Here is a 26,893-nt window from a genome sequence, read left to right as displayed (position 1 = left end):
CCTCGAGCCGGATGTGAGCCCGGCGGAGGGGCAGGCAGGCCCACACACACGACCCGGGCTCACCTGTACTGGAACCGCCGGGGGTCTCGCCGCCGGTCCCTGCTGTTGTGGAAGTGCGGGCAGGCATAGCCCTGGCGGCACAGGCGTGGCGGCTTGGGGCACTGCTCCGTCTTGTAGCTGCCCAGCACGAAGTTGGTGTCTGCAAGACAGAGGGCCACCTGGGGACGTGCGCACACGCACTCACAGTGGCCACGCAGCCACAGGTGTCTCTGGGCAGACGACGAGAAATGCCATGCGGCCCGTCCCGCGGTGGAGGGCCCCTCAGCGGCGGAAAGTAGCAAAGCACGGAAAACGTGCCACGTGGGTGAGCCTTGAGCAGGCCGGACATACGTGGTCAGCAAGAGCAGCAGACACGGAAGGCACAATCTGATCCTACTTAAAGGAAGTGTCCAGGACAGGCAAACCCGTGACAGACTGTGGCTGGGGTGTCTTTGGGGAGGCCAGACAGAGTTTTAGAACTGGAGAGAAGTGAAGGATGCGCAACAGTGAACAGACTAGAAACCTCCGAAATACACTTTTAAAAAGGCTTGGTTTGACCCGAAGGTAACGCTGTGACCAGGGCCACTGCCTGTGGGGAGGCCCTAGCCGCGTGAGAAGCCCCTGAGTGTTCCCCAGCGTGGACCCTGAACCTGCCCCAAGAGAGAGTCTGTTTCCTAAATGGTGCACAATCACACTCATCTCACACGCTAGTAAAGTGATGCTCAAAATTCTCCAAGCCAGGCTTCAGCAATACGTGAACTGTGAACTTCCAGATGTTCAAGCTGGTTTTAGAAAAGGCAGAGGAACCAGAGATCAAATTGCCAACATCTGCTGGATCACTGAAATAGCAACAGAGTTCCAGAAAAACATCTATTTCTGTTTTATTGACTATGCCAAAGCCTTTGACTGTGTGGATCACAATAAACTGGAAAATTCTTAAAGAGATGGGAATACCAGACCACTTGACCTGTCTCTTGAGAAACCTGTATGCAGGTCAGGAAGCAACAGTTAGAACTGGACATGGAACAACAGACTGGTTCCAAATAGGAAAAGGAGTACGTCAAGGCTGTATGTCGTCACCCAGCTTATTTAACTTACATGCAGAGTACATCATGAGAAACGCTGGGCTGGAGGAAGCACAAGCTGGAATCAAGATTGCAGGGAGAAATATCAATAACATCAGATATGCAGATGACACCACCCTTATGGCAGAAAGTGAAGAGGAACTAAAAAGCCTCCTGAAAGTGAAAGAGGAGAGTGAAAAAGTTGGCTTAAAGCTCAACATTCAGAAAACTAGATCATGGAATCCGGTCCCATCACTTCATGGCAAATAGATGGGGAAACAGTGGAAACAGTGGCTGATTTTATTTTCTGGGCTCCAAAATCACTGCAGATGGTGACTGCAGCCATGAAATTAAAAGACGTTTACTCCTTGGAAGGAAAGTTATGACCAACCTAGACAGCCTATAAAAAACCAGAGACATTACTTTGTCAACAAAGGTCTAGTCAATGCTATGGTTTTTCCAGTAGTCATGTATGGATGTGAGAGTTGGACAGTGAAGAAAGCTGAGCGCCGAAGAACTGATGTTTTTGAACTGTGGAGTTGGAGAAGACTCTTGAGAGTCCCTTGGAATGCAAGGAGATCCAACGAGTCCATCCTAAAGGAAATCAGTCGTGGGTGTTCATTGGAAGGATTGATGTTGAAGCTGAAACTCCAATACTTTGGCCACCTGATGCGAAGAGCTGACTCATTTGAAAAGACCTTGATGTTGGGAAAGATTGAGGGCAGGAGGAGAAGGGGACAGCAGAGGTTGAGATGGTTAGATGGCATCACCAACTCAATGGACATGAGTCTGGGTAAACTCTGGGAGTTGGTGATGGACAGGGAGGCCTGGCATGCTGCGGTTCATGGGGTTGCAAAGAGTCGGACACAACTGAGAGACTGAAATGAACTGACTGAACTGAATCTAAATGGTTTATTTCATGTTATCTGAATTTTCTCTGAAAGCAAAAATAAAAACCTACCAGGGGTTATTTATACGGAGAACAGTATACAATAAAAGGAGATTCTTGAAAATAATACCCATTCCTGGGCAGTGCGGGAGACCTGGGTTCGATCCCGGGGTTGGGAAGATCCCCTGGAGAAGGGAATGGCTGCCCACTCCAGTATTTTGGCCTGGAGAATTCCATGGACCGTATAGTCCATGGAGTTGCAAAGAGTCAGACACGACTGAACGACTTTCACTTTCACTTTCTTTGGGCTGGTTAATAATTGACCCTCCCTTTATTTTTTTTACAAATGCCGTTGTTTTTAACCACACTTGCCCAGCTCAAGGTGTTGAGGGAAAGGCCGGGGCAGGGGGGTGCTGTGCTGACCCCCAGGACACTCTTCCGTGCCCAAGTGCAATGGCCCCACCCCCACGAGGCCAAACTCAGTTCCAAATAACTGATTAAATGACAAGAAACATGAACCACACAGCAGGGCAGGCCAAGGACAAAAGGAGTTTGAACAAAAAAGATGATTTTGAGGAAATAAAAACTGTATGCTATTTGTCCGCAAGCACTGACCGAAGACCTCCGACAGGCAGAGGTCCTGCCCGGCATGGACCACAAGGAGGTAGGCGGCCTGAAGCCTCTGCAAGTCCCAGGGGCTGTGGACACCCATTGGAGGGTGATGGATGAACAAACCCCCCAGACCTCTTGAGTAATAAGCAGACAGACATGGGGACCCCTGCATGCACAGCACCGTGTGAGGGCCGCACACTGTGGTCCCAACTGCATGACAGAGCCGTGGGGTGAAAGATCAGCGGTTGGCAGGGGTGGGGAGGGGCCAGCAGTGGAGCAGAGAAGGTCTCAGGGCAGTGACATCCTAACGGGAGGACCCGTGTCATTACACATCCGCCCAAACCCGGAGGACGCACAAGGCAGGCGAGAAGCCTGGGCTAAGCTGGCTAGCTTATTATTGTGTATCAATTCTGGTTGTCAACTATAACAAATGTTACCACATCAACGCTAGGTGTTTCTGAGGCACTAACAAAGAACTTCCCTAAGAAATAAAATCTACTCCTTAAAAATCCAAACCACAGGGCTGAGAGTCACTGGGCCTGGCCCGGCACCTCCTCCCACTTCACTTCTTCAAGCTCAGCCTGCCCGACGGTGACGAGGGCACTTGCACCCCGACCCGGGCCGCCAGCCGGAGCTCACGGGTGAGCTGGGGGCTCGGACCAGGGGGCTGAGGGGCTGCGACACAAGATGGCTGTTCTGCTGAATGACAAGCTCTGGGATGCTGGCAGGTGGGGGCCGTGGGTGGCCCCTCCTCTGTGCCAGCCTCTCCCCAGGGGACACGGCAGGGCTGGACGAGCACAGTGACGGCAGCCTGTGAGGCGCATCCTGAGGCCCAGATGCTGGGAAGGCCTGGGCAGCCACCGTTATAGACGTGTGCCTGGGCCCAGGGCGGCTCAGGGTTCAGCGAGCAGGGGGAAGAGCCTCACAGGGAACTCAGCAGTGAAATGCGGCAGCCTGGAGTGTTTGTGTGTGAAGCATCGGAGGAGACGTGCTGGTGTAACTTAGTGGGGGTGGTGGTGGTGGGGTCTCTTAAAACCACACTGCCCAAGAGAAGCATCAAACAGGCGGCTCCTTGGAGGTAGAGCCAGGCCAGGGCTGTGAAGGGGGACCACTAACAGGCAGGGGTTTCTGTCCGAGGTGACAGAATGTTCTGGAACCAGAGGTGATGGCTGCACACACTGGATGCACCAAGTACCACGAGCTGTGACGCTGAGATGGTTAAAATGGAAGATTTATGCTGTGAGTGTTTCACAATTAAAACTCTTCACTGCCCGTGGCCATCACCCGTGAGGCTCCCGGGGAGCAGGCTGGCTCTGGGACCAGACGCCCCGCAGGAGCAGGGGCCACTGCGCAGTCCCCTCCCCGAGCAGTGCGGGGACCAGACCCACGAGCGGAAGCACTGACGGGGACCAGCTCGCACGGAGCCTCAGTCTTGAGGTCCACCGTGCAGGCGCTCTGCACACTGCGGCAGCTGTGGAGTTACCTTGCCACCGGGGGTCCTCGCCCAGGATCTTCTCCATTAGGGCCTGGCTGGCCAGGACCCCGGGCTGCAGGTCAGGGATGCCATCCCCAGCGCCGAGCTGGCCGTTCTGTAGGGCTTCCTGCGCCTGCAGCTCCCTGAAACCAAACAACACGTGGTCATGGTGCTGCAGCATGTCCGAGGCCTCGGATGGCGAGACAGCCACGGGCTCTGTCACTTTACGGAGCCACCTACGTGGCTCCGTCCCAGGAAGGCCACCTCGACTCAAACCCCGGCAGCCTCAGAGCTGAGCAAATGAGATGCCCGAGCTCCCCATGCCCAGGTCAGCAGTTCAGCAGTGGGTCACTTTGTCATTAGGAATAAACTCCAGGCCCCGGAAGAGCCACTGGAGACAAGTGAAGCCCGAAGCCGAGCGAGCAGAGCAGCTCCTGGCAGGATGGCCACTCACCGGACATCACACACAGGCGGCCGCAGGTCCAGGGGGCCGTGGGCGAAGGCGCAGTGCAGCCCGTTCTTCACGCAGTGGCCCCGGGCATCCGTCTCGTGGATGCAGGTGCCCGTCTTGTAGTAGCGCAGGTGGTACTTGCGCTCCGTGTCCCCGGTCGTCCGGTGCAGGTATGGACACCTGGGGGCAGAGGACGCTGCATGTCGGGGCCCTGTGGCCACTGCGGCGTCCACCTGCCCCTAGCCGGCTGGCTCTCGTCGGAGGGTGAAGAGTGCCAGAGCTCTCACATGGCCCTCAACCCCACGAAACCCTGGGCGACCCATGAGAGGACAGCACGACACCCAGGCTCCCAGAAAACCGCCTTCCCTAATGTTCTGAGTCAAGCGGGAAACAAAGTTCCCATCAGACAAGCAGCTGGCAGCCTCTCCCTCCTCCCATCCAGGTGCTTCTGGGGACCCCTCGGTGGAGGTGGCGCTGGGCAGCACTGGAGGACACTGTGGGGGACAGGCCGGGGAGAAGCGGCTTGGGGAGGACGGGGCAGTGTCCCTCAGGCCACACAAAGGCTCAGAGCCTCACACGCCCAGGGACAGCCACAGGCAGCTCCGGGAGCACTAAGAATCAGGGTCAAGGCCAGGGTCAAGGGTCCCACGCAGGGAGGTGGCAGCAGCAGAGACGGCATGGATGGTCCCAGCACACACATGGCGGGACTGAGCCCGCCTCTAGGTCGGTCCCTCCATGGACACAGAAGGATAGAATGGGAGCCCCTCTGAGCAGCCCCTGGATGGCCCAAGGCCGATGCAGGCCACAGCTGCAGGCTCCCAGGTCTAAGAACACGGCCCTCAGCCCCTCCCCGAGATGGCAAGGCAGCACCGTGTGGGGCTTGGGAAACGCCCACTCCTGCCTCGCTGTCAGGCAGGCCGTGGACCCGGGTGCTGGGAGCACCTGTGGGGGTGCGGATGGCTCCCGGGCAGAACACAGATGGATGGACAAGTCCAAGGGTAAAAGGAAAGCAACTGAGGGGCAAGCAATCCAAATCCCCATCTCAGAAGATGAAGAAACAGAGGCTCCAAGTTCAGGCAACTCACCCCAGACCTGACAACATCTCGGGTGTGCAGGCTGTGAGCAGGAGGCAGAGAGGATGCCGTGCCTGGCAAGTTCATGGGGCCCCTGGAGCCACCAGGCAGAAGGTAAATGCTGCGGCCCCAAAGGGCTGCCTCTGGAGGCATCCCCAGAGGTCTCGAGGAGATACCTGTGCCCCCACTACCAGAGACACGAGAGCTTAAAGCTGGAGACAAACCAAGTGTCCACCAACTGATGGACAGATGAGCAAGGCGTGGTCCACGCGGAGAGCGGAGTGAGCGCGGCTGTGGGTGCAATGGGGATGAACCCTGAACACGTCACATTACGGGAACCAAGCCAGATACCGGGGACACACACTGTAGGGGTCATTTCACACAAGGGCCCTAAAGCAGTCACTTTCACAGCAACGAGAAAGAGGGGGTGGGGCCCCCGGGGGGGGATGGGTGTGTAAGAGGGCGGAGCTTCTGTCTGGGAGAAAGAATCTGGAAATAGATGGTGGTTGTACAACATTTTGAATGTAATTAACGATGCTGAACTGCACATTTAAAAATAGTTAAAATGGCAAACTTTAGGGATGTTATCACAACTTAAAGTCCATCAGAGACAGAGAAGAAAGCAAGAGCTGCTCTCCACATTTGTAGTGAAATACACATACTTACAGGAACACGTGTCACAGGTCACACCTGGCCGGCCTGTGGCATTTCACCTGAGTGGCAGCATCCAGTTCAAGAGGACAGAACACAGCCAGCCCAAGGGCCTCTCACACGGACATGGGGGCGGAGGGGGGGATGGACCGCACCCTCTTGTGAACGGCGGGAACTGAAAGTGAGGCAATTCCTCCAGTTACCTCCGCACAAACACTTTCGGGCAATCCCAGTGGCCGGTGCCCATCCTCGTGAGAAAAAGGAAAAGCGGAAGGTGGAGAAAGCGGGTTACAGGTCAAGTTGGTCCCCACTTTGCAAAAAAGAAAAGAAAAATCTTAAAGAACTAATACATGTCTCAGATACAGATATGAGAAAGGAAACACTCCTCGTGCTGACTGTGCTCTACATGCCCGAATACGAGCTATCTCCTTCGTGTCCCCAGAGATAAGTTCCAAGGAACAGTTTTCAGGGAGTGTGAGTGGAATGGTCAGCCATCTCCTTAGGAGTTTTACTGTGTTAGGTGCCGATGCAGCCTGCTTTCAAATCCCTCCCTCAGAGTTGCATCTCATGTCTCAAGCTCCTCCCCGCGCTCGTGCGCATTTCTGCACGACTCAGTCCCTGGGGCCCCAGAGAGGACAGCTGTCGGGGAGCAGCCTCTGCCACACCCGGGAGCCTGTTCTAGAACAAGGACCCCCCTACTTTTTGCATTAATATATAGACTAATGTCACTAACAAAGAATGTAGAATTAGGGACCAGAAACTCACAGGACAATGGCTAGAGAAACAAACCAGGAACTTACGTCAGTGAAAACGCAAAGGGTGTGGACCATTAAGAAGCATTGAAAGGTCTTGCTTCTGATGAGAGAAACTCACCTGGAGGCCCACCTGTTCCAGACGGAACCCCGGGCGCAGGGCGACAGCCAAGTGACACTGTTGCCGGCCAGTGACAGGCACCCAGAGGACACGTGCCTTTACCCTCTGTCCCAGTAACCCTCACAGACAGACTAGCAAACAGAGACAGAAAGATGTGCTGTTTGTAATTGCCAAAGGTTGGAGCCAACAGAGCTGGGGGATAAACACGAAGGGAGCTCCGCAAAGGCAGAGGAGCAAGCTCGTGGTCTTTATGAGCAGGTGGTCTGCGTGGAGGGCTTCGGGAAGAGCACCAGGAGGCACTGTGAGGGAAAAGCACCAAGAAAAGGAAGCGCAGCACCCTACAGTTTACATCGGAAGGTGGGGGAGGGGCAAGAATACAGACACACCATCTACTTCCATTAGAAATTATGTAAGGAAGGGCTGTCTCGTGGGGACGTAGTTTCTGTTTGAAGATGCAAAAGTTCTGGAGGTGGATGGCGGTGACGGCTGCACAAAACTGTGAATGAACTCAACGCTACTACACTGTACATGTACAAGAGCTAAGCTGACAAATTTAATGTTATGTTTCGCTTCAATAAAAGATAAAACGACTTAAATAGGAAAAAAAACTCACTCATCTACTGTATGTTAAAGGAAGAGAATTCCAGAGTCTGGGGAGGGGGCCAGCACACCAGAGCTGCGGCAGCGTCTGCAGGTCTGTCTGTGGAACCAAGCCTGCAGAATAGCACAAGCAGGACCACAGGACCGCAAGCACCACCAACGGGCGGACATAGGCCGTGGCAGAGGCTGCATGAAGCCCCCAGACCCAGGGAGGGAATGTGGTGGGCGCCACATCCCTCCCATTGCCTAACGGTCCCTCAGGTCCGCTCTTGGCATCATTTTTTTTCCTTGCCAGTACCATCTCCATGGCAACCAGAACCCGGCCAAGGTCCCCTCTCTCTCTAGCACTGAGCACCGAACAGGCACTATTATTTCACTAGGGGCATGTCACCTCTGCTTATTACACGGCTTGAAAGCGTGAGCTGAGATTAAGACATTGGAGAACATTTAATGAAGAGAAAATGGCTTCACCTAAGAACATCTAAGCGGCTTCCCTGGTGGCTCAGATAGTAAAGAATCTGCCTATAATGCAGGAGACCTGGGTTCAACCGCTGGGCTGGGAAGATCCCCTGGAGAAGGGAATGGCAATCCACCCCAGTATTCTTGCCTGGAGAATCCCATGGACAGAGGAGCCTGGCAGGCTATAGTCCATGGGGTCATAAAGAGTTGGACACGACTGAACATCTAATAGACACTAAGAACATCTAAGAGACAAAAGGGACCAAACTTAGGCCCTCACTGAAGTGGGGAAGGGGCCAGGGGACCCCAGGGGTCAGCTCAACACGGCAGGCAGGTGCTTCCTCGCCGCAGGAGTTCGGTCATCCACCCCCCGGGCCACTGACAGCCTGGCAGCATGTGTAACATGACTCAGTCCCACAGCCCACCAAATTCAGGGCGGTGCCCACAGTTGCCAAATCCATCCAATGAGTGACCCACTCAGTGTAATTAACACAGGGCTCCGTGGACGCCATGGTGCAGCGGAACATATCAGACACAGGTCTGCTGCGAAGCTCTGGAGCCGCTGGAACCAGGAGGGAGGGGTAGAGAGGAACACAGCTCCAGGAGTTCCTTCCTGAAACTCACCCTAAGCAATGGTGGACCCACAGACTCAGTGCCACTCTGCATTGACACCAGTCAGCAAGCCAGGCCGGAGAGCATCAGAACCATCTGGACAGTCTGGGCTGACACTGGTGGGAACCGCGGGTCTAAACTGAGGGCAAGTTCCCAGGTGATGGTGCGGCTGCTAGTCTGGGGCCGCACTGGGAGGACCGCTGGGCTCAGAGGGACCCTTTAGCACAACGTGATTCTCTCCTGGTCCTCAAGGAGCGGGAATGGAAAGGGAGTGACAGCAGAAAAATGGGAAAAGGAAGACCTGTGTGCCACACCCAGCTGGGGGCAGGGAAGTGGGGAGATGAAGAAAAGGGGAGGTTCGTGGGGAGAAGCTTGAGAGTCTCCTCTCCAACACTAGGGGTGGGGGCTGCCAGCTAACCCCATGCTGACACACCCATCCTCTGCACTCCCAGCCTCTGGCTTCCAAGGGCTGCCCTGGACTCCCAAGCCAGGCCAGCCACCCCTCATTAATCCCTAACGTGGACCATCAGCCCAGCAATGTCCACGGCCCTCCTCTGCACCCACCCAGCTGCCACCCTCTCCAGGGACCCTGTCCCTGCAGTGGCCATCTCCCCACTCACCCCCAAGGAGCACCAGAGCTCCCGCCTTCTCACAATCCTCTTTCACTCACCGCAGGACAGACTGAAGTGCTAACGTCACTCTCACGTTCTTCTAGCTCTACTACCTACCGGTCTCTCACAGATTCAACTCAGTCACCTGATTGTAATGTCCTTAAGTTGGCCAACTTGTAAAGCATGTGTCTCCCTAGAGACTGTTAAGTAGCCCCTGACTCCTAAATAGGGTTCCCAGGTGGCTCAGTGGTAAAAACTCTGCCTGCAATGCAGGAGACACAGATTTGATCCCTGGGTGGGGAAGATTCTCTGGAGGAGAAAATGGCAACCTACTCCAGTATTCTTGCCTGGAGAACCCTGTGGACAAAGGAGCCTGGTGGGCTACAGTCCACAGGGTCGCACAGAGTCGGACGTAACTGAGCGACTGAGCACACACAACTCCTAAATATTCTGCTCTGATGTTCCCGGCCTGCCCTTGGCTTTCAGCTCACCCCCAAAAGCCCAAGCAGAGTTTACTCATAAGGTTGGTTTAAACACCAAGAGTTTATAACCCTCCTGCAGTGAACGGACTTTCAGCTAAGCCTTAGGGCCCAGGACACCCGACTCTTTAAACATGGCAAGAGCAGCTCTCAGCAGAGAGGCCAGACTAAGGACCCGTATGACACAACAGGCACACCAAGCCTTGAGCATGTAGAAAAGTTTCTGCAGGTCAGCAAGCTCCCACAGTGCCCAGATTCACAGGTGGAAGGTCTCCAGATCACACATCAGCAGCGGAGGCAATGGGGCCCGTGTTCCCAGATGCCCCAGGTGCAGTGGGAAGAGCACAGGGCCTGCCCGTGGAGCGAGGCAGGGAGCCCTGAAGCAGGCAGGCAGGTCACCAGAGCCAACCTGGAAACTTACAGCACAGGAGCCGGGGCAGGCCCACTTCTTACCAAAAACAAGAAAACATCTATTAAAGTGGGGCCTGGAAGGCCACCCACGGGCAGCCTGCCTTTGGCAGAAGGAGGGTTATCAGGAAAGAGGGAGGCAACTTTGTACCGGGTAGAGTTGGGGGCCGCTTGTACTGTTTGCCAATGAAAACATTTCCGGGAGGGTCCCCTCGGACCCTGGAAGGGTCTTCGCTTTGAATCGACCTCTGTAGACGCACCTGACACCCTTTACCAGCAAAGGAGGGATACAAGGTCTCCGGAGAGTGGAAGCACAACGGGTCCCGGGTGGGGAGACCCGCGATTAGGACCAGCTGGGGGCCCGGGGCCGCTCTCGGACAGCCCTCAGCGGTCGGCTGACCTGGAGACACCTCCGGCCACCCTGCGCTCCGGCCCGCGCCGCTTTCCTCGAAGCGCCAGCCTAGGGAATACCTGAGACAGATCCGCACGGGGGGCTGCGGAACACGGACCCGGGGCTGCAGGACCGATCCCGCGGCCGGAAGCAGCGCCGGGCCGACTCCAGCGTGAGCGAGGCGAGCTGTACACCCGGGCTGCCCCGCTGCGGGGAGGCTGGTTCCCACGGGGGCGGGGCGGGGCCAGGCCACGTGACCTCGCGGCCAACCGAGGCCGGCGCCAGGGAAGAGGCGTGACCGCCGGAACAAAGGGCGCCGCGGGGGGCGGGGCCACAGGGTGTCTAGTGGGGGCGGGGCGAAGGCGGGGCGGGGCGAAGGCGGGGGCGGGGCGAAGGCGGGGGCGGGGCCAGGGAGGAGGCGTGACAGGGAGGAGGGTGACTGCCGCGGGGGGAAAAGGGGTGACGGCGAGGAGGGTGTGCCCGTGGGGAAGAGGGGATGGGGGCTACCCAGAGACAGCTGGAGTTCTCACTGGGGTGGTGACAGGTGGGGAGGGAGCCCCAGGAGAAGGGGCGACAGGAAGAGGGGAGAATGACCACCTGCTTAGCACAGACGCTGACATCAGGGATGCCAGCCTTCTTAGGGGTTCCCACTGCTGCCCGTGGCTCAGTCCCACGGCTTCCCCATCAGACTGGTAGAACAACCTTGGACGCACAAGTCACCTGAGCCGGCTGAAGGGTCTTTGCTCTCTGATACATATTCATGATTTACAGTGATAGGTTGGTCCTATAAAAGCCCAAAATAGACATTTCAAGAACCAATGAAGTGAAATAAAAGGAAGGAGGCTCTTTCCCCGCTCTGAAGGGTAGAGTCTATTTACAGATCCCATGGCAACCCTGCATGAGCCAGAATATGTAATTCAACAGGACAGACTCCAGGAAAGTCCATCTCAGGCTGAATAAGTGGTGATTACTAATGAGAGACTCTCAGGGGAGACGTCTGGCCTGTCAGACACTTCCTGTGGGGCTGAAGCAAGTCATCTCACATGCTCAATAAAAGTCACAAACGAAATCTTTAGAAGACACACATGTACTTTCATACTATGTGTACATGACCACAGGATATACCCAAAACAGTGTCAGACACCCACTTTAATCCCACTCTTCTCCGTGATGACCTGCATGCTATTCAGGCTACAAGTGTCCCCCACCCCAGCCATGCCGCCCCACTTGTGGGATCTTAGTTCCTCCACCTGGAGAAGGCGATGGCACCCCACTCCAGTACTCTTGCCTGGAAAATCCCATGGACAGAGGAGCCTAGTAGGCTGCAGTCCATGGGGTTGCGAAGAGTTGGACACGACTGAGCGACTTCACTTTCACTTTTCACTTTCGTGCATTGGAGAAGGAAATGGCAACCCACTCCAGTGTTCTTGCCTGGAGAATCCCAGGGATGGGGGAGCCTGGTGAGCTGCCGTCTATGAGGTCGCACAGAGTCAGACACGACTGAAGCGACTTAGCAGCAGCAGCAGTTCCTCCACCAGGGACTGAACCTAGGCCCTTGGCAGAGGAAGTGTGGAGTCCTAACACTGCAGCACCACGGGATTCCCCATGTTAACATTTTTATAATAAATGCAATACTATTCAATTGACATTTAAACCCAGCTTAAAATGACCACCATCAAGTAGATGTTCACTGCAGTACTCTTCATCCCATAGAAATCAGACCCTACCCTGATGCCCAGCAATGGGTCTGAATCCATACCAGGCCACTCAGACTCTGGAACCCAAAACAGCCACTAAAATACACTTTCTTTTCATCATCTGTGAATACTGCCGATCAGTCACCCATCCTGGACTCTGGAATGGGGTCACACAAGCTAGGTAATTGGATCTTTGCACGAGGGTCTCATCAGTGGCCCCCTGGGGGCAACTCAAGACTTGTGTTCAGGAGAGGTGACTGACATGGCCAAGGGAAATGAGGGGCCAGTGGCTAAGCCTTAGCTAGACAAAAACATCTCTTTTCCGAATACCCTTTTGCAGGAAACAGCAGCTCAAGATGCAATTAAATAACGCACTTTTAAGACCTCACAGAATATAATACCATCTTAACCAAAATGGAGCCAGTTACATTATTTCCACAGGCTCCAGGCTGCCTTAACAACCTTATTTGACTATTTGGTGTTCAATTAAAAACCTCTCAGGAAGTAGACAGAGCTTTTAAGATGATCACCATAGATCAAAAGTTTACTCCCTGGACCTAAGCATTTTTTAAATGAAAAACAGGGGACTTCCCTAACGGTCCAGTGGTTAAAACTTCACTGTCCAACACAGGGGGTGCGGGTATGATCCCACATGCCCCAGGGCCAAGGAACCAAAGCATAAAGCAGAAACAACACTGCAGCAGATTCAATAAAGACTTTAAAATATTTATCGATTAGCATTAGTCGCTCAGTCGTGTCTGACTCTGTGACACTATGGACTGTAGCCCACCAAGGCTCCTCCGTCCATGGGATTCTCCAGGCAAGAATACTGGAGTGGGTTGCCATGCCCTTCTCCAGGGGATCTTCCCGACAAAGGGATTAAACCTGGGTCTCCCACATTGCAGATTCTTTAACATCTGAGCCACTAGGAATCCCCGGAGAAACCAAAAAGGCTTCCCCCAAATCAGACTTGGATCTGACAGAAGCTGAACCCTAGACGTTTTTTCCAAGAGGCCCTGGGGCACAGCGTTGCCACCTCACCTCCAGGTGGGACTGGCGAGGCCCTTTCTCCTCACACAGCCCACAGGAAAAAAGCAAGACTTCCTGCTACCGATCTCTGCTGGTTTCATGAATGTACAATCTAACTTGTACTTTCCTTGTTTTCCTATTCTACATACTTCAAAATGAAGACATCTGTTCATAACACCATTAGGGATCTTGTAAAAAAAAAAAAAAAAGCAACCAAAACAAAACACGGATTTCTTAAACTTTAAAAGTGCTATACAAGTGACAGTCTGCAAATAACCCTCCTGTCAATTCTTTAAAAATTAAACATATAAACAGCAAGCAAGAAGCCATTCTGGATACATGTGCACAATGTGAGCAAACCTTCTAACAAGCTCTCTGACCAGAAAGCAAGAGACGACTACAAAATGATCCTAAGCCCAAAAGCTGTACCTCATGAGGCTTGGTTCTAATGCAGGGAGTTGAGAACTGGGCCGTGATCAAAGCGGGAAGCGCAGCAAAGTCGGTTTGCCCCCTGCAAGGGCTATTCCCCAGCCGCACGCGGTCCTTCCCGCACTGGCTGACAAATGTCCCCACCAAGACCAGCGGTCACAGGGAAACTTCAAAGCGGAGACTGGGCCTGCTGGCGCGAGGGGCCAGGAAGCCCGCGTCCGCACCCGATGGGTGTGGGCCGCGCCGCCCCGCAGCCGCGCGCACTCACTCGTCGCCGTCCGGGCACACGCCGCTGGCCTCGTCGTACTTGGAGCAATACACGTCCGGGCTGTAGTTGAAAGTGCCGTCGCGCCTGCGGAGCGGTCTGCGCCGACGCTGATTTAGGAAATGCCAATGGAAACAGGTAAATGGCCTGTGCTGGGTGCACTTGTGCTGCACAAACAGGGAGCACTGCTCTGTCCTAAACTCCTTTAGATACCTAAAAAGACAAACAGCGTTGGGGTCGCTTCCGCCACCGCCGCCGCCGCCGGCGGGCGGCCCGAGGACTCCTGGGCAGGGGTCGGACCCCGTGCGCCCGAAGGCCCCGACCCCAGGCGCGATCCCCGACTCTGCCGCCCCCGCCCCGCTCCCCTGGCCCAGGCGCATTTCTCGGACCCCAGACACAATCCCACATCCCCGACCCCAGGCGCAGTCCCCAGCTCCAATCCCAGGCACGGTCCCCCGCCCCAGGCGAAGCCCCCCACTCCCGACCGCAGGCGCAGCTACCCATCCCAGACCGCAGGTGTGATCCCCGATCTCAGGGACGACCTCTCACTCCAAGTTCAGACCTCCTCCCCACCTCTCTTCCCTCTCCCCTTGCCCCGTCTCCCTCTCTCCTCATCCGTCTCCCTCCACTCCCTCCACCGCCGCCCTGGAAGCCCACGCGCGTTCCTCGGATCCCAGGAGTGGTTCGCCCATCCCAGACACGGTCCCCGACCCCAGGCACGACTCTGCAGAATCCAGACGCGTATTGGCTCAGGGAGCAGCTGGCCCATCTCGGAGGTCAGGCGTGACACCCACTCCGATTCCAGACGGTCCCAGGCCGCTGCTCCCCCAGAGCCCAGGAGAGTCTCCTGGATCTCAGGCGCGTTCCCTCAGACCCCGCGCGCAGCCCCCTCAGACGGAACGCAGACACGATCTCCGGGACGCCAGGCGCGCCCCGGCCCCCGAGCCCCGGTACCAGCCCCGAGCCAAGGAGGCAGCCGGAGTCCAGATGGCCGCCCTTCCCTCGAGCCCAGGCTTAGTCCCCCATTCCCGACCACAGACGCATTCTCGGCGGCCCCGACCCACGACCCCAGGCGCTGTTCCCTGGTCCCCAACCCAGGTGCGTGGACTCCCGACCCCGTCCCCCAGTCCCCAAGCCCAGGTGTCACTCCAGAACCTGGGCGCCGCCTCCTGAGCTCAGGCGGCGGGAGCCGATTAGGATGGTGGTCCACCCTCCAGAGCCCAGGTACCGCGCGGAGGCTAGGGGGCCAGCTGGCCAGGGACGGGCAGGTGAGAGGCGGGGGCCGGGAGAACGGGGAGAGGGGCGGCGCAGGGCCCCAGGCCGCAACCGGCGGCAGCTCCCAGGCCCAGGGGCGCGGGGGCGCGGGCGCGCGGGCCAGAGGAGCGCGGGGCCGCCCCCTGCCCCGCCCCCGCTCCTGCCGCGGCCGGCCGGGGCACTGACCTGTAGTGGGTCGGCTTCTCCGTCTGCGGGGGGGACCCGCTCAGCGCCGCCGCCGCAGCTTTCGAAACCGACGGCATTTTCAGTCAAAACAATGCAGCGCGCATGCGCCGCGCCCGCCCGCCCCCGCCTCTCCGGATCTCCCCCCGCGTTGAGCCCACCCGCGCCCCCCGCCCGGCCGGCCACGCCCTCCCGCCACGCCACACCCGTGCGCCACGCCCCCATCCAGCGCCCGGCGCGGGGCTGTCGGCCCTGGGCGCCTCCGGTCACCCTGCTCCCGGAGGGGACGCGCACGGACCCCGGGCCCCGCAACACCCCGAGCCCGCTGTCCCGGCCGATGGCCCCCACCCACTCCCGCGGGGTCCCCGAAGTCCACGTTCACGGCCCATGCCGCACCCGCTCGGTCCGCGGCCCCGCTGCCGCCTTCACCCCAGCACCGCTGCCCACGCGCTCCGCACGCCTGACAGCGCCCTGCACAACTCCAACCTCCGAGACAGAGAACAGGTCCCGAGTAAAGACCGCGCGGCCCGGCTGTCACCCGCGCCTTCACTCATTCTGTGACCCCGGACAGATGCTGAGACCGCGAAGAGTGGCTCCAGTTGCTTAGGGCTCGGTGTGGGAGAGAAGGGGGAGGAAAGAGGCCTGCTGCTCACCGGCACCCGGGTTCTTTTAGGTCCTAAAATTAGAATGTGCTCGTTTTAGAAAAGGCAGAGGAACCAGAGATCAAATTGCCAACATCCGCTGGATCATTGAAAAAGCGAGAGAATTCCAGAAAAACATCTATTTCTGTTTTATTGACTATGCCAAAGCCTTTGATTGTGTGGATCCCAATAAACTGTGGAAAATTCTGAAAGAGATGGGAATACCAGACCACGTTACCTGCTTCCTGAGAAATCTGTTTGTAGGTCAAGAAGCAACAGTTAGAACTGGACATGGAACAACAGACTGGTTCCAAATAGGGAAAAGTGTACGTCAAGGCTGTATATTGTCACCCTGTTTATTTAACTTATATGCAGAGTACATCATGCAAAATGCCTGGTTGGATGAAGCACAAGCTAGAATCAAGGTAGATCACAATAAACTGGAAAATTCTGAAAGATGGCAATACCAGACCATCTGACCTATCTCTTGAGAAACCTGTATGCAGGTCAGGAAGAACAGTTAGAACTGGACATGGAACAACAGACTGGTTCCAAATAGGAAAAGGAGTATGTCAAGGCTATATATTGTCACCCTGCTTATTTAACTTATATGCAGAGTACATCATGAGAAATGCTGGGCTGGAAGAAACACAAGCTGGAATCAAGATTGCTGGGAGAAATATCAATAACCTCAGATATGCAGATGACACCACCCTTATGGCAGAAAGTGAAGAAGAACTAGAGAGCCTCTTGATGAAAGTGAAAGAGGAGAGTGAAAAAGTTGGCTTAAAGCTCAACATTCAGAAAACTAAGATCATGGCACCTGGTCCCATCACTTCATGGCAGATAGATGGGGAAACAGTGGAAACAGTGTCAGACTTTATTTTTTTGGGCTCCAAAATCACTGCTGATAGTGATTGCAGCCATGAAATTAAAAGACGCTTACTCCTTGGAAGGAAGGTTATGACCAACCTAGATAGCATATTGAAAAGCAGAGACATTACTTTGCCAACAAAGGTCCATCTAGTCAAGGCTATGGTTTTTCCAGTGGTCATGCATGGATGTGAGAGCTGGATGGTGAAGAAAGCTGAGCGCCGAAGAATTGATGCTTTTGAACTGTGGTGTTGGAGAAGACTCTTGAGAGTCCCTTGGACTGCAAGGAGATCCAACCAGTCCATCCTAAAGGAGATGAGTCCTGGGTGTTCATTGGAAGGACTGATGTTGAAGCTGAAACTCCAATACTTTGGCCACCTCATGCGAAGAGTTGACTCATTGGAAAAGACCCTGATGCTGGGAAGGATTGGGGGTAGGAGGAGAAGGGGACGACAGAGGATGAGATGGTTGGATGGCATCACCGACTCGATGGACATAGGTTTGGGTAAACTCCGGGAGTTGGTGATGGACAGGGAGGCCTGGCGTGCTGCGATTCATGGGGTCGCAAAGAGTCGGACATGACTGAGTGACTGAACTGACTGAGTGGTTGCTCCCTGCAAACGTACTAAAATTTTTCACCTGTTTACTTTAAATGGGTGAATTGGATAATATATGAACTGCATATCAATAGAGCTGATTTTTAAAAAAGAATCCAAAGGCTTGAAGTCAAGAGGGAGACACACCCTTCGCCAAAAGGGTGGGAGGGGATGCACAGAAGGCAGGAACTTTGGGCAGGCAGCATCCACCCCCCACCCCCGCTCCCGGCCCCCCTCAAGACTCACACGGAGGTCCAACTCAGTGGTCCCTGAAGGAATAAGCATGGTGTGCATTTGAGGAAGAAGAACCCAAGCCCAGAGTACATTATTTTGTAAATATATAGCATAAGAGACATTCTTTTTTTGCAGGGCTGGGTGGCATGTGGGATTTTAGTTCACCGACCAGGAATTTAACCGAGCCCTCAGGGCAGTGAGATTGCAGAGTCCTAACCACTGGACCTCTGGGGAATTCCCAAGATATATTAAATGTTCAACCTCGACAGTAATTTTTTTTATGCAAATTAAACAAAGAAGGGGGCTTCCCAAGGCAGTGCTAGTGCTGAAGAACCTGACTGCCAATGCAGGAGAGGTAAGGGACAAGGGTTCGATCCCTGGGTCGGGAAGATCCCGATGGAGGAAACGGCAACCCACTCCAGTCTTCTTGTCTAGAGAATCCCTGTGGACAGAAGAGCCTGGTGGGCTATATAATCCATAGGGTCGAAAAGAGTTGGACACGACTGAAGTGACTTAGAATGCACAAATAAGAGCTCTTGGAGCAGGCACTTTTGTTGCTTTTCTGAACAGAAACTCACAACACTGTAACCTGCAGCAAGAATAACCTTGAAGGAAGTGTGGCTAGGAGGAGGAAAGGGTATGGATCTTTATGGAAAACTAATTTGTTCCATTTCTAGAAACTCCAACCTAAAAAAAGAATGAGATTCAGACAAAGATGTACAAAGATAATTATCAGAGTTATTTGGTAAAAACTTAAGAGCACCTTACAGAGATTGAAAATGCTTCCTGAGAACTGTTAGCAAGAAAAATGCCCCTCCTTAAGTGACAAGACAAAGCAAGATATAGCAAGCAGTTCCATACATCAGTTCCCAAGAATATAAGTTGCTGTTGTTTTTTCAAATACAATACAGTAAAATAGTATAAACTATCACTGGTGGTGAGATGAATGACTACCTTCTTTATATGTTCACATTGCCTAAAAAATATACTACCTCTACAAACAGTACATTGAAACCTGGAAATTAAAATAGCAAAAGATGAACAACATGACATTTTTTTAAGAAAATCAAGCAGAATGAAACAGGGCCCGTGAATTCTTTGGAAGACAAAACAGATCTTGAAGACTGCCAGGATGTAAGGAATGAGAAAGAAGCCTAGGATAATTCCAAGGTCCCAAGCTGGGAAGGATACAAAGAAACAGGTTTGGGAGAGCTGAATTCTGTTTCCAACCTAAGGAGTTTGAGGAACCTGTCAAGTCCAGTGGAGATGTATAGAGAGCCGTGTGTATGTGCTCAGTTGTGTCCAACTCTTTGTGACGCTATGGACTGTTGCCCACCAGGCTCCTCTGTCCATGGAATTCTCCAGGCAAGAATACTGGAGTGGGTTGCCATTTCCTTCTCCAGGGAATCTTCCCCACCCAGGGATGGAACCCTCATCTCCTGCAGATTCTTTACCACTGAGCCATCAGGGAAGCCCACATACAGAAAGCCACATTGAGCTTGAAAAAGGGCTCAAGATAAAGAAATTTGGGGATCTTTAAAACGATGCCACCTTTTCCTCATTCAAGAGGCACCTTCCTTGAAGAGAATTGGGATAGGCTGTAAAGACTGTCATTTTTTGGACTTTTGAAGAATGTTCTTAAAAGGCTGGGATAGTACCCAGACACATACAAAAATAGCACAGGTGCTTAGAAGATATGAGATCATCGACCTGAGTAACTTATCCTGGGATTAAAAAAAAAAAGAAAAATTGTCTCTATCTTCTGCCCAAAATGCATTCAAAGCAGTTACCTCTAGGTGGTAGGACTACTAGTGTTTCCAATTCTCTTTCTGCTTACCACAGTGTCTAACTTTTCCAAATATAGCTTATTGCTTTGATCATTTGAAGGTTAATTTGAATGAAAACAAAATTTCTTCTCATTAGTTCTTTTTTCTTGCAGGAGCTTGTGGGAGTAAAGCCAGGATTCAGGTTTAAATGACTGTTGCTCAAACAAAATGGCTCACAACCAAAAAGGTAACAATCACTCCAGGCCAGAGAAAGGACGTCTTAATTCTCTGCTACAAGTGGGACTGAGGATGTAGCCTGAGCTATGATTAGGCCAATCTTTTCAAATCTTGGTCTCTCCATCTTTAAACAAATGAATATACTTGACTCAGTTGCTCCTCCCTAACAAGTGTAATTTACCAAGGCAGGCCAGCCACTTAGAGCACTTCTGCAGAGGCCTTGGAAGAAGCCGCTACACTGCCATAGTCAGTGGTCTTCAATCCGAGTGAGAGAAATTTCCAGTTAACTTTGGCACCAAAGAAGTCAAGATAAAACATTCTACTAAAATGGTAAGTAAATAGAATCATCCCTTTATGCATCCTGTATTTAATCCAGAATTAAGCACCTTTCCTACTAAGCAGTACTTTGAGAAACATAATCATTTACATACCCAAAATACTGTAAGTTGTCAATAAAAATGTTTACCAGTTTTACTCTACTCAGTAATTTATTGCCTTGCTAAAAATAAAAATGTACAGAGAGCTGAGAAAGCTCATTATTTCTGGTATTGTTTGATCATATTCCATCAGCTACATTTAGGTTTCTTTCCTCAGCTCCTATTGTGGGGGAAAAAAGCCCCAAAACTAAAGGAATTGAAATGACTAGAAGGCTCCCTTTTTTAAAATGAAGTGCTAAAAAAAAAAATTGGCTTAACTTCACATTACCAACTTAAAATTTTATTGTTTGTGAAACTAACATCAATTTATACACATCACAGTACACTGTAAGATAAAATGTTTAACTCTTCTGCCAGTCACTCTGTCTCAGAAAGTGGATCACACTGGGCTACAGGTGTCACTACGCTGCTTTGTAAACATGATAATGTACAAAGACACCACAAATCCAACAGCACATGCTGCGACCAAAACCTTTTCCGTGGACCTGAGAAAGCTTTCCGACGTATTCGATGGGAAACGAGCATCAGACAAGGAGCCGGTTCCGATATGCTGACATCCTGCGTCGCCTTCAAGGGGTCAGCTTGGCCAGGTGCGTCATTCAAGTCCCTCAGTCTCAGGACGCGCGTAATAACCGAGACAAAACCGGCCAAACGCGACGCCAAAGCCTAAGGGCGGAGGTCTGTTGCTTCGCTCCTGGCACCCCATTAAGTCCTCGCCCCGTGGGCCACCGGAGCTCCAGGCTCTTCAGAAGCGTCGCTGGGCTCTGGTACCTCTTCCAGCAACATCCGTCTCAACCACCGGTCCGCGCTGGTCTCCTGCCTAAAGAAGCACCAAATGACCAGAGCCATGAGGGACAGGCTGAAGGGCAGCACCACCCACCAGGGCCGCTGCTGCCCGGTTCCCATGGACTGCTTCACTGTCCAGCGGAGCGGCGCGGCTCTGCTGGAAGAAAACCGAAGAGGGCGATGAGGATCATCCTTTTCGTCGCCCTCGGCCGCGAGCTGGGCTCGAGCCCGGCCGCTGGGCGGCGGAGGCGGGCTTCGGGAAGCCCAGCGCACGAGCCTCAGCGCACGGAGCGCCCTGGAAGAGAGAAAACAGTGAGCGCGCGCGCCCGCCCCTTCCGCCCGAGGTCCCGCCGAGACCCCGCGCAGCTCACCGGGCCGCCGGCGCGGACACAACGCGGCTCATCGCAACCCCGGCTCCGCGCTCGGCGCCACCGCGCGCCGCAATTCTGTCACTTCCGTCGCGCGAAGCCGGAAGTTGGGTGCTGTTCCGGGCCTCCGTGCACGACTACAGAACGTGGGTCCCCGCTCTCGCAGCGGAAATGACTCATATCCTCCCGCGGCCTCTTCCGTCGCAAGCCCGCCCCCGGCCGGGCGCGCGGGTATGCCGGGAAATGTAGTTCGCGGCCGGCCCAGGGCGGCACTAGCCTTCCTCGCCCTGGGTTTGCGCCCCAGGCTTGAGGCCAGTCGGCAGGGACGGGGCGTTAGCGTGTCCTCCGACGAGCTCGCCTCAGCGCGGGTCTCCCCGATAACTGCCCACACTACGCACCCCTCCCGCCGTGCCGGCGCAGCCCCGGACGCCTCTTCCCCCGGCCTTGCGCCTCTGTCTTGCTCTCTTCGTGGGACTTCAGCCACGTCCCGTCGACTAGTGTCCCAGGCCCCGGGGCCGCGGGCCCCTACCCAGCCCTCGCGCTCTGCGGGCTCCGAGCTGCGTAGCCGTCGCCGCATATACACCATCCGCCCTGCGGGGCAGGCGCACTGCTCAGCCGCAGGGCCGCGGGCCCTTACCCACGACACCAGGGCACGCCCGTGGCCCTCCCCGGGGAGCCGGCGGGCACTCGGGCACGTCTCCCTCTTCAGGCCAGCGGGACCACCTGCGCAGGGCCCAGAGCGCCGTTGTTGTGGATGGAGGCTACAGCGTGCTTCTCGGGGACCTTCCCATCCACATGCAGGAGTCAGGTCGGGAGAGGCAGCCCCGAGCTGTCCCGGGATTCCCTGTCTACCCTGCTCCCCAGTCGGCTCCATAGAGAAGCTACTGGAACCTTCTGCCTTCAAGGCAAACTGGCGCTGGGTCAGCTGAGCCGTCCTGTCTGGAGACCACATAGGAGGACCCAGGCGTCACAACAGACTCTGTGGCGATGTGGGAATGTGCTGGGGTGGGCTTGAGGGGGCACTTGGTGACAAAATCAGATTACGAGGCCACTTTGTGAGCTGTGACATTTGAAAAACAAAAAGCACAACATGAGAGGGTGCTTTTTTTTTTTTTTGGTCAGTTTTCCCTGAACTCCTTTCCGGGTGTGTTGAAGCCCAGCGACTGCGGTGGCTAGTGACTTCATTTTTGCAGAACCAGGTGGCGAGTGACAGTCTTTGGTTGGCAGCTGTAATTTGCCGCTTCCCTGGTTCAGCACCTTTGCCTCGAGCATATCCAGCACCTGCTTTCTGGTGGGAGAAGCACCAGCCTTGGGGATCCAACCACACCCCAGGAACACTGGAGACACTTGAGCAAGGGTGGCGGACTGGAGGTGTTCTTAACTCAGCAGCACCTGGGAAGTCTCACCACCTGGAAAAGCCCAACTCTGAACCCCTGGTGGCGGCTCAGCTTCAAACCCAGGGCTGTGTTCAGAGCTGCTGTGTCAACAGAGGCGCCTGTGTGCTCACGTCCTCCTCACTGGGTTCCGCCCCACCTATTCCACCCCAGAACCCCACCCAGAGTCACTCCTGAACCAGTTCAGCCACAGGGAACCCCAGGAACACCTGCTATAGGCAGGAGGATGGACCACAATCATTCTGGTGTGCAGCCTGTAGGGCTTCCTGGAGGAGGTGAAGATAACCTGAGGAGGTAACCTCAGGAGGACCCTGAGGTTAGGGGTGGAGCTGCTGACTGCAGCTGATGCAACCACTTGGTTGGTCTGCTTTTGGCCATCTGGGCACAAGCTGCCCTGGGCCAGCAGAGGGGGCCCAGAGCTGGGGGGGTCAAGGGCAGGGGTGGGGGGGGCTGGGACCCCACCCCCAGGCAAGGCAGCCTCTAAAGTATCACTAAAACTGTCTGTCCTGACGACTGCCTTGGATGCGTGACAGAAATTAGACACCTGGACAGGTGCCCCTTGAGCTTATGCTTCCTCAGCTGTAAAATGGGCATCTCCTGTCCTTCACGGCTGCTTCCAGGACTGGAGCTCTGCCTGGGAGGCCTCGGCAGGCCTCGGGGCTGCTGTTAATGCTGACAACGGGACAACGTGGAAATGTCCTTCCATCCTGAAGCAATGGATGTTCCCTTATGGCCGCCAGGATCCAAGGGTGCTCTGAGGTCAGGGTCCAGGAGGAGCAGTGCAGGCCACGACAAAGATTTAGCAAATCCACAGGTTCTCTGTACCCAAGTCCTGCTGGCCGGGTCTCCATTCTATGTGAAGGCATGATGCAAAGGACATGGGTCCGGTAGAGTCAGCAGGCCCTGATCTCTGGGAGCTGGCCTGGGGCTCAGAGCTGGGCTCTCCCAAGGGACAGAAACAACTTCAGAGAACATCCATGTTGGACCAGGGCACTCCATGACCGCGGTGGCTCCAGACAATCACGTCTGAACACAGACAAGACATGGACATGGCCCAAACCTCACAAAAAGACCAAATACACGCTTCCTGGCTAATGGGAGAAAGAAAGGCAATGCCAAAGAATACTCAAACTACCGCACAATTGCACTCATCTCACACGCTAGTAAAGTAACACTCAAAATTCTCCAAGCCAGGCTTCAGCAATACATGAACCGTGAAATTCCAGATGTTCAAGCTGGTTTTAGAAAAGGCAGAGGAACCAGAGATCAAATTGCCAACATCCGCTGGATCATTGAAAAAGCGAGAGAATTCCAGAAAAACATCTATTTCTGCTTTATTGACTATGCCAAAGCCTTTGACTGTGTAGATCACAATAAACTGTGGCAAATTCTGAAAAAGATGGGAATACCAGACCATCTGACCTGTCTCTTGAGAAACCTATATGCAGGTCAGGAAGTAACAGGTAGAACTGGACATGGAACAACAGACTGGTTCCAAATAGGAAAAGGAGTACGTCAAGGCTGTATATTGTCACCCTGCTTATTTAACTTATATGCAGAGTACATCATGAGAAATGCTGGGCTGGAAGAAACACAAGCTGGAATCAAGATTGCTGGGAGAAATATCAATAACCTCAGATATGCAGATGACACCACCCTTATGGCAGAAAGTGAAGAAGAACTAGAGAGCCTCTTGATGAAAGTGAAAGAGGAGAGTGAAAAAGTTGGCTTAAAGCTCAACATTCAGAAAACTAAGATCATGGCACCTGGTCCCATCACTTCATGGCAGATAGATGGGGAAACAGTGGAAACAGTGTCAGACTTTATTTTTTTGGGCTCCAAAATCACTGCTGATAGTGATTGCAGCCATGAAATTAAAAGACGCTTACTCCTTGGAAGGAAGGTTATGACCAACCTAGATAGCATATTGAAAAGCAGAGACATTACTTTGCCAACAAAGGTCCATCTAGTCGAGGCTATGGTTTTTCCAGTGGTCATGCATGGATGTGAGAGTTGGATGGTGAAGAAAGCTGAGTGCCGAAGAATTGATGCTTTTGAACTGTGGTGTTGGAGAAGACTCTTGAGAGTCCCTTGGACTGCAAGGAGATCCAACCAGTCCATCCTAAAGGAGATGAGTCCTGGGTGTTCATTGGAAGGACTGATGTTGAAGCTGAAACTCCAATACTTTGGCCACCTCATGCGAAGAGTTGACTCATTGGAAAAGACCCTGATGCTGGGAAGGATTGGGGGTAGGAGGAGAAGGGGACGACAGAGGATGAGATGGTTGTGTGGTATCACCAACTCGATGGACATGGGTTTGGGTAAACTCCGGGAGTTGGTGATGGACAGGGAGGCCTGGCGTGCTGCGATTCATGGGGTCACAAAGAGTCGGACACGACTGAGCGACTGAACTGAACTGAACTGGTCATTCACCAGCCATGGCTGTCCTCCTTCTGGACAAGATGTATTAAGACACTATACTAGGGACTCCCCTGGTGGTTCTGTGGTTAAGAATCCGCCTTCTAATGCAGGAGATGTGGGTTCAAACCCTGGCCGGGAACTAAGCTCATACATGTTGGGAGGCAACTACTGAGCCCATGCACTCTAGAGCCTGTGCTCCACATCAAGAGAAGCCACCGCAAGGAGAAGCCCGAGCACCGTGATGAAGAGTCATCCTCACTCGCAGCGAGAGGAAGCCTGTAAGCTGTGAGGAGCCTGTGTACCACAACAGAGACCCAGCGCAGCTAAAAAGAAATACAGCTTTTAAGTGATGCTACACTGGACTGAACAATGTTCTTCCAAATTCTGTCCCCCTGGAGCCCACCACGTGATCCCTATTTGGAAAGGTCTTTGTGGATGTAATTAGTTAAAACTATGTCATATTGGATGGGGTTTCCCAGGTGGCACTAGTAAAGAACCCGCCTGCCCATGCAGGAGATGTAAGAGATGCGGGTTCGATTCCTGGGTCAGGAAGATCCCCTGGAGAAGGGAATGGCTACCCACCCCAGTATTATTGTCTGGAGAATCCCATGGGCAGAGGAGCCTGGTGGGCTACAGTCCCTGGGGTCGCAAAGAGTCGGACATGACTGAAGCAACTTAGCATCCACATATGCATGTCATATGGGATAGGGTGGGCCCTAAATGGTGTCGTTATAAGAGGTGAAAAGACCCAGAGATACATGGGGAGAAGGCCATGCCAAGAGGCGGGCAGAGACTGGAGTGATGGAGCCAAGAGCTGAGGAGCTGGGAGGATCCCGGCTGCACCAGAAGCTTAAAGAAAGGCCTGGAAGGGTTTCTTCCTTAGAGCCTTCATGGTTTCAGATATCTGGCCTCCGGAACTGTGAGAAAGGAACTCTCTGTTGTTTTAAACCGCACCCCCCCCACCCCACCCCACCCCCCCCGTCAGTGATCCTTTGTTACAGTAGCCCCTGGAGACTCACAGTCCCCAGAGCACAGCCCCCACCTGCGCTGCTGAACCCAGAGCCCTCTGTTAAGGCCCGCTTCCTGAGACACCTGCACTGCAGGCCGTGAGCTCTCCCTGCAGGCCGTGAGCTCTCCCTGCCGAAACCCACTTGTTCAGCGAGACGTGTGTCCCCTCCGGCCGGAGGGTGACAGCAGCCCCAAATGCTGAGGTTTGCTTGACTCTCCGATGCGGGGGAGCCCCAATAGGAAAATCCACAATGAGATCCGCCCAGGGCCACCCCCAGAGCGTCTCCAGGACCCTCCCCTTCCTGACCTCAGCAATCTCGGCAGGGCGCTGGGTGACAGGTGCCCCACACTGGCAGCAATGCCCCCCCCCCAGGCATAAACCAACACCTCAGCCTTCATTATCTCAAAGCACACAGAGCAACCTCACACGGGCCTAATGCTCCACTAATGAGGGGGAGGCTGCCGCCTGGTGTGCCCGATGGCGAGAGTAATTTACTGTAGCGCCACTTGAGAGCTGACATATTGGACCTATTGATTTTCCCTGGGAAGATCAATACAGGGTGCGTGGGGACAGGCAGGGCCACCACCT

General features: G+C 54.1%; 2 protein-coding genes across 11 annotated transcripts in view; both read right to left on the bottom strand.

Annotated features, from left to right (window-relative positions):
• The window catches only part of UNKL (unk like zinc finger), a 40,851-nt gene extending 18,429 nt beyond the window's left edge, over positions 1-22,422 (bottom strand). For 4 of the 10 annotated variants that reach the window (XM_081555678.1, XM_081555680.1, XM_081555682.1 and 1 more), the window contains exons 1-5: positions 15,547-15,641; positions 14,110-14,319; positions 4,533-4,709; positions 4,088-4,221; positions 64-199 (exon numbers count right to left, since the gene is read on the bottom strand). In XM_081555678.1, the coding sequence (XP_081411804.1) occupies positions 64-199; positions 4,088-4,221; positions 4,533-4,709; positions 14,110-14,319; positions 15,547-15,623 (734 nt within the window). In that variant the 5' untranslated portion in view covers positions 15,624-15,641. Of the gene's footprint in view, positions 1-63; positions 200-4,087; positions 4,222-4,532; positions 4,710-10,555; positions 10,922-14,109; positions 14,320-15,546; positions 15,642-22,118 lie in introns of those variants that run through there. The other 6 variants (XM_081555683.1, XM_081555687.1, XM_081555685.1 and 3 more) reach the window with 5 other exon arrangements.
• Positions 20,586-21,561, bottom strand: UQCC4 (ubiquinol-cytochrome c reductase complex assembly factor 4). Its single transcript, XM_081555697.1, has 2 exons — positions 21,485-21,561; positions 20,586-21,408 (listed from the first exon to the last, which is right to left on the bottom strand). The coding sequence occupies exons 1-2, from the start codon at positions 21,514-21,516 to the stop codon at positions 21,033-21,035; spliced, it is 408 nt and encodes a 135-aa protein (XP_081411823.1). The 5' UTR covers positions 21,517-21,561; the 3' UTR covers positions 20,586-21,032.
• Positions 22,423-26,893: the final 4,471 nt, after the last annotated feature.

This window comes from Giraffa tippelskirchi, chromosome 13 (genome assembly GCF_054371585.1).
Source record: "Giraffa tippelskirchi isolate mGirTip1 chromosome 13, T2T-mGirTip1v1.2.pri, whole genome shotgun sequence".
NCBI classification, from domain to species: Eukaryota; Metazoa; Chordata; class Mammalia; order Artiodactyla; family Giraffidae; genus Giraffa; species Giraffa tippelskirchi.
The sequence above is the reverse complement of the archived record's forward strand: the minus strand, read 5'-3'. Positions and strand labels throughout refer to the sequence as shown.

Excerpts from the sequence above, each read along its gene's own strand:
- UQCC4 (XM_081555697.1), bottom strand. The coding sequence starts at position 21,516 with ATGAGCCGCGTTGTGTCCGCGCCGGCGGCCCG. Across the intron at positions 21,409-21,484 it reads GTGTCCGCGCCGGCGGCCCG|GGCGCTCCGTGCGCTGAGGC; the intron begins GTGAGCTGCGCG and ends TCTCTCTTCCAG.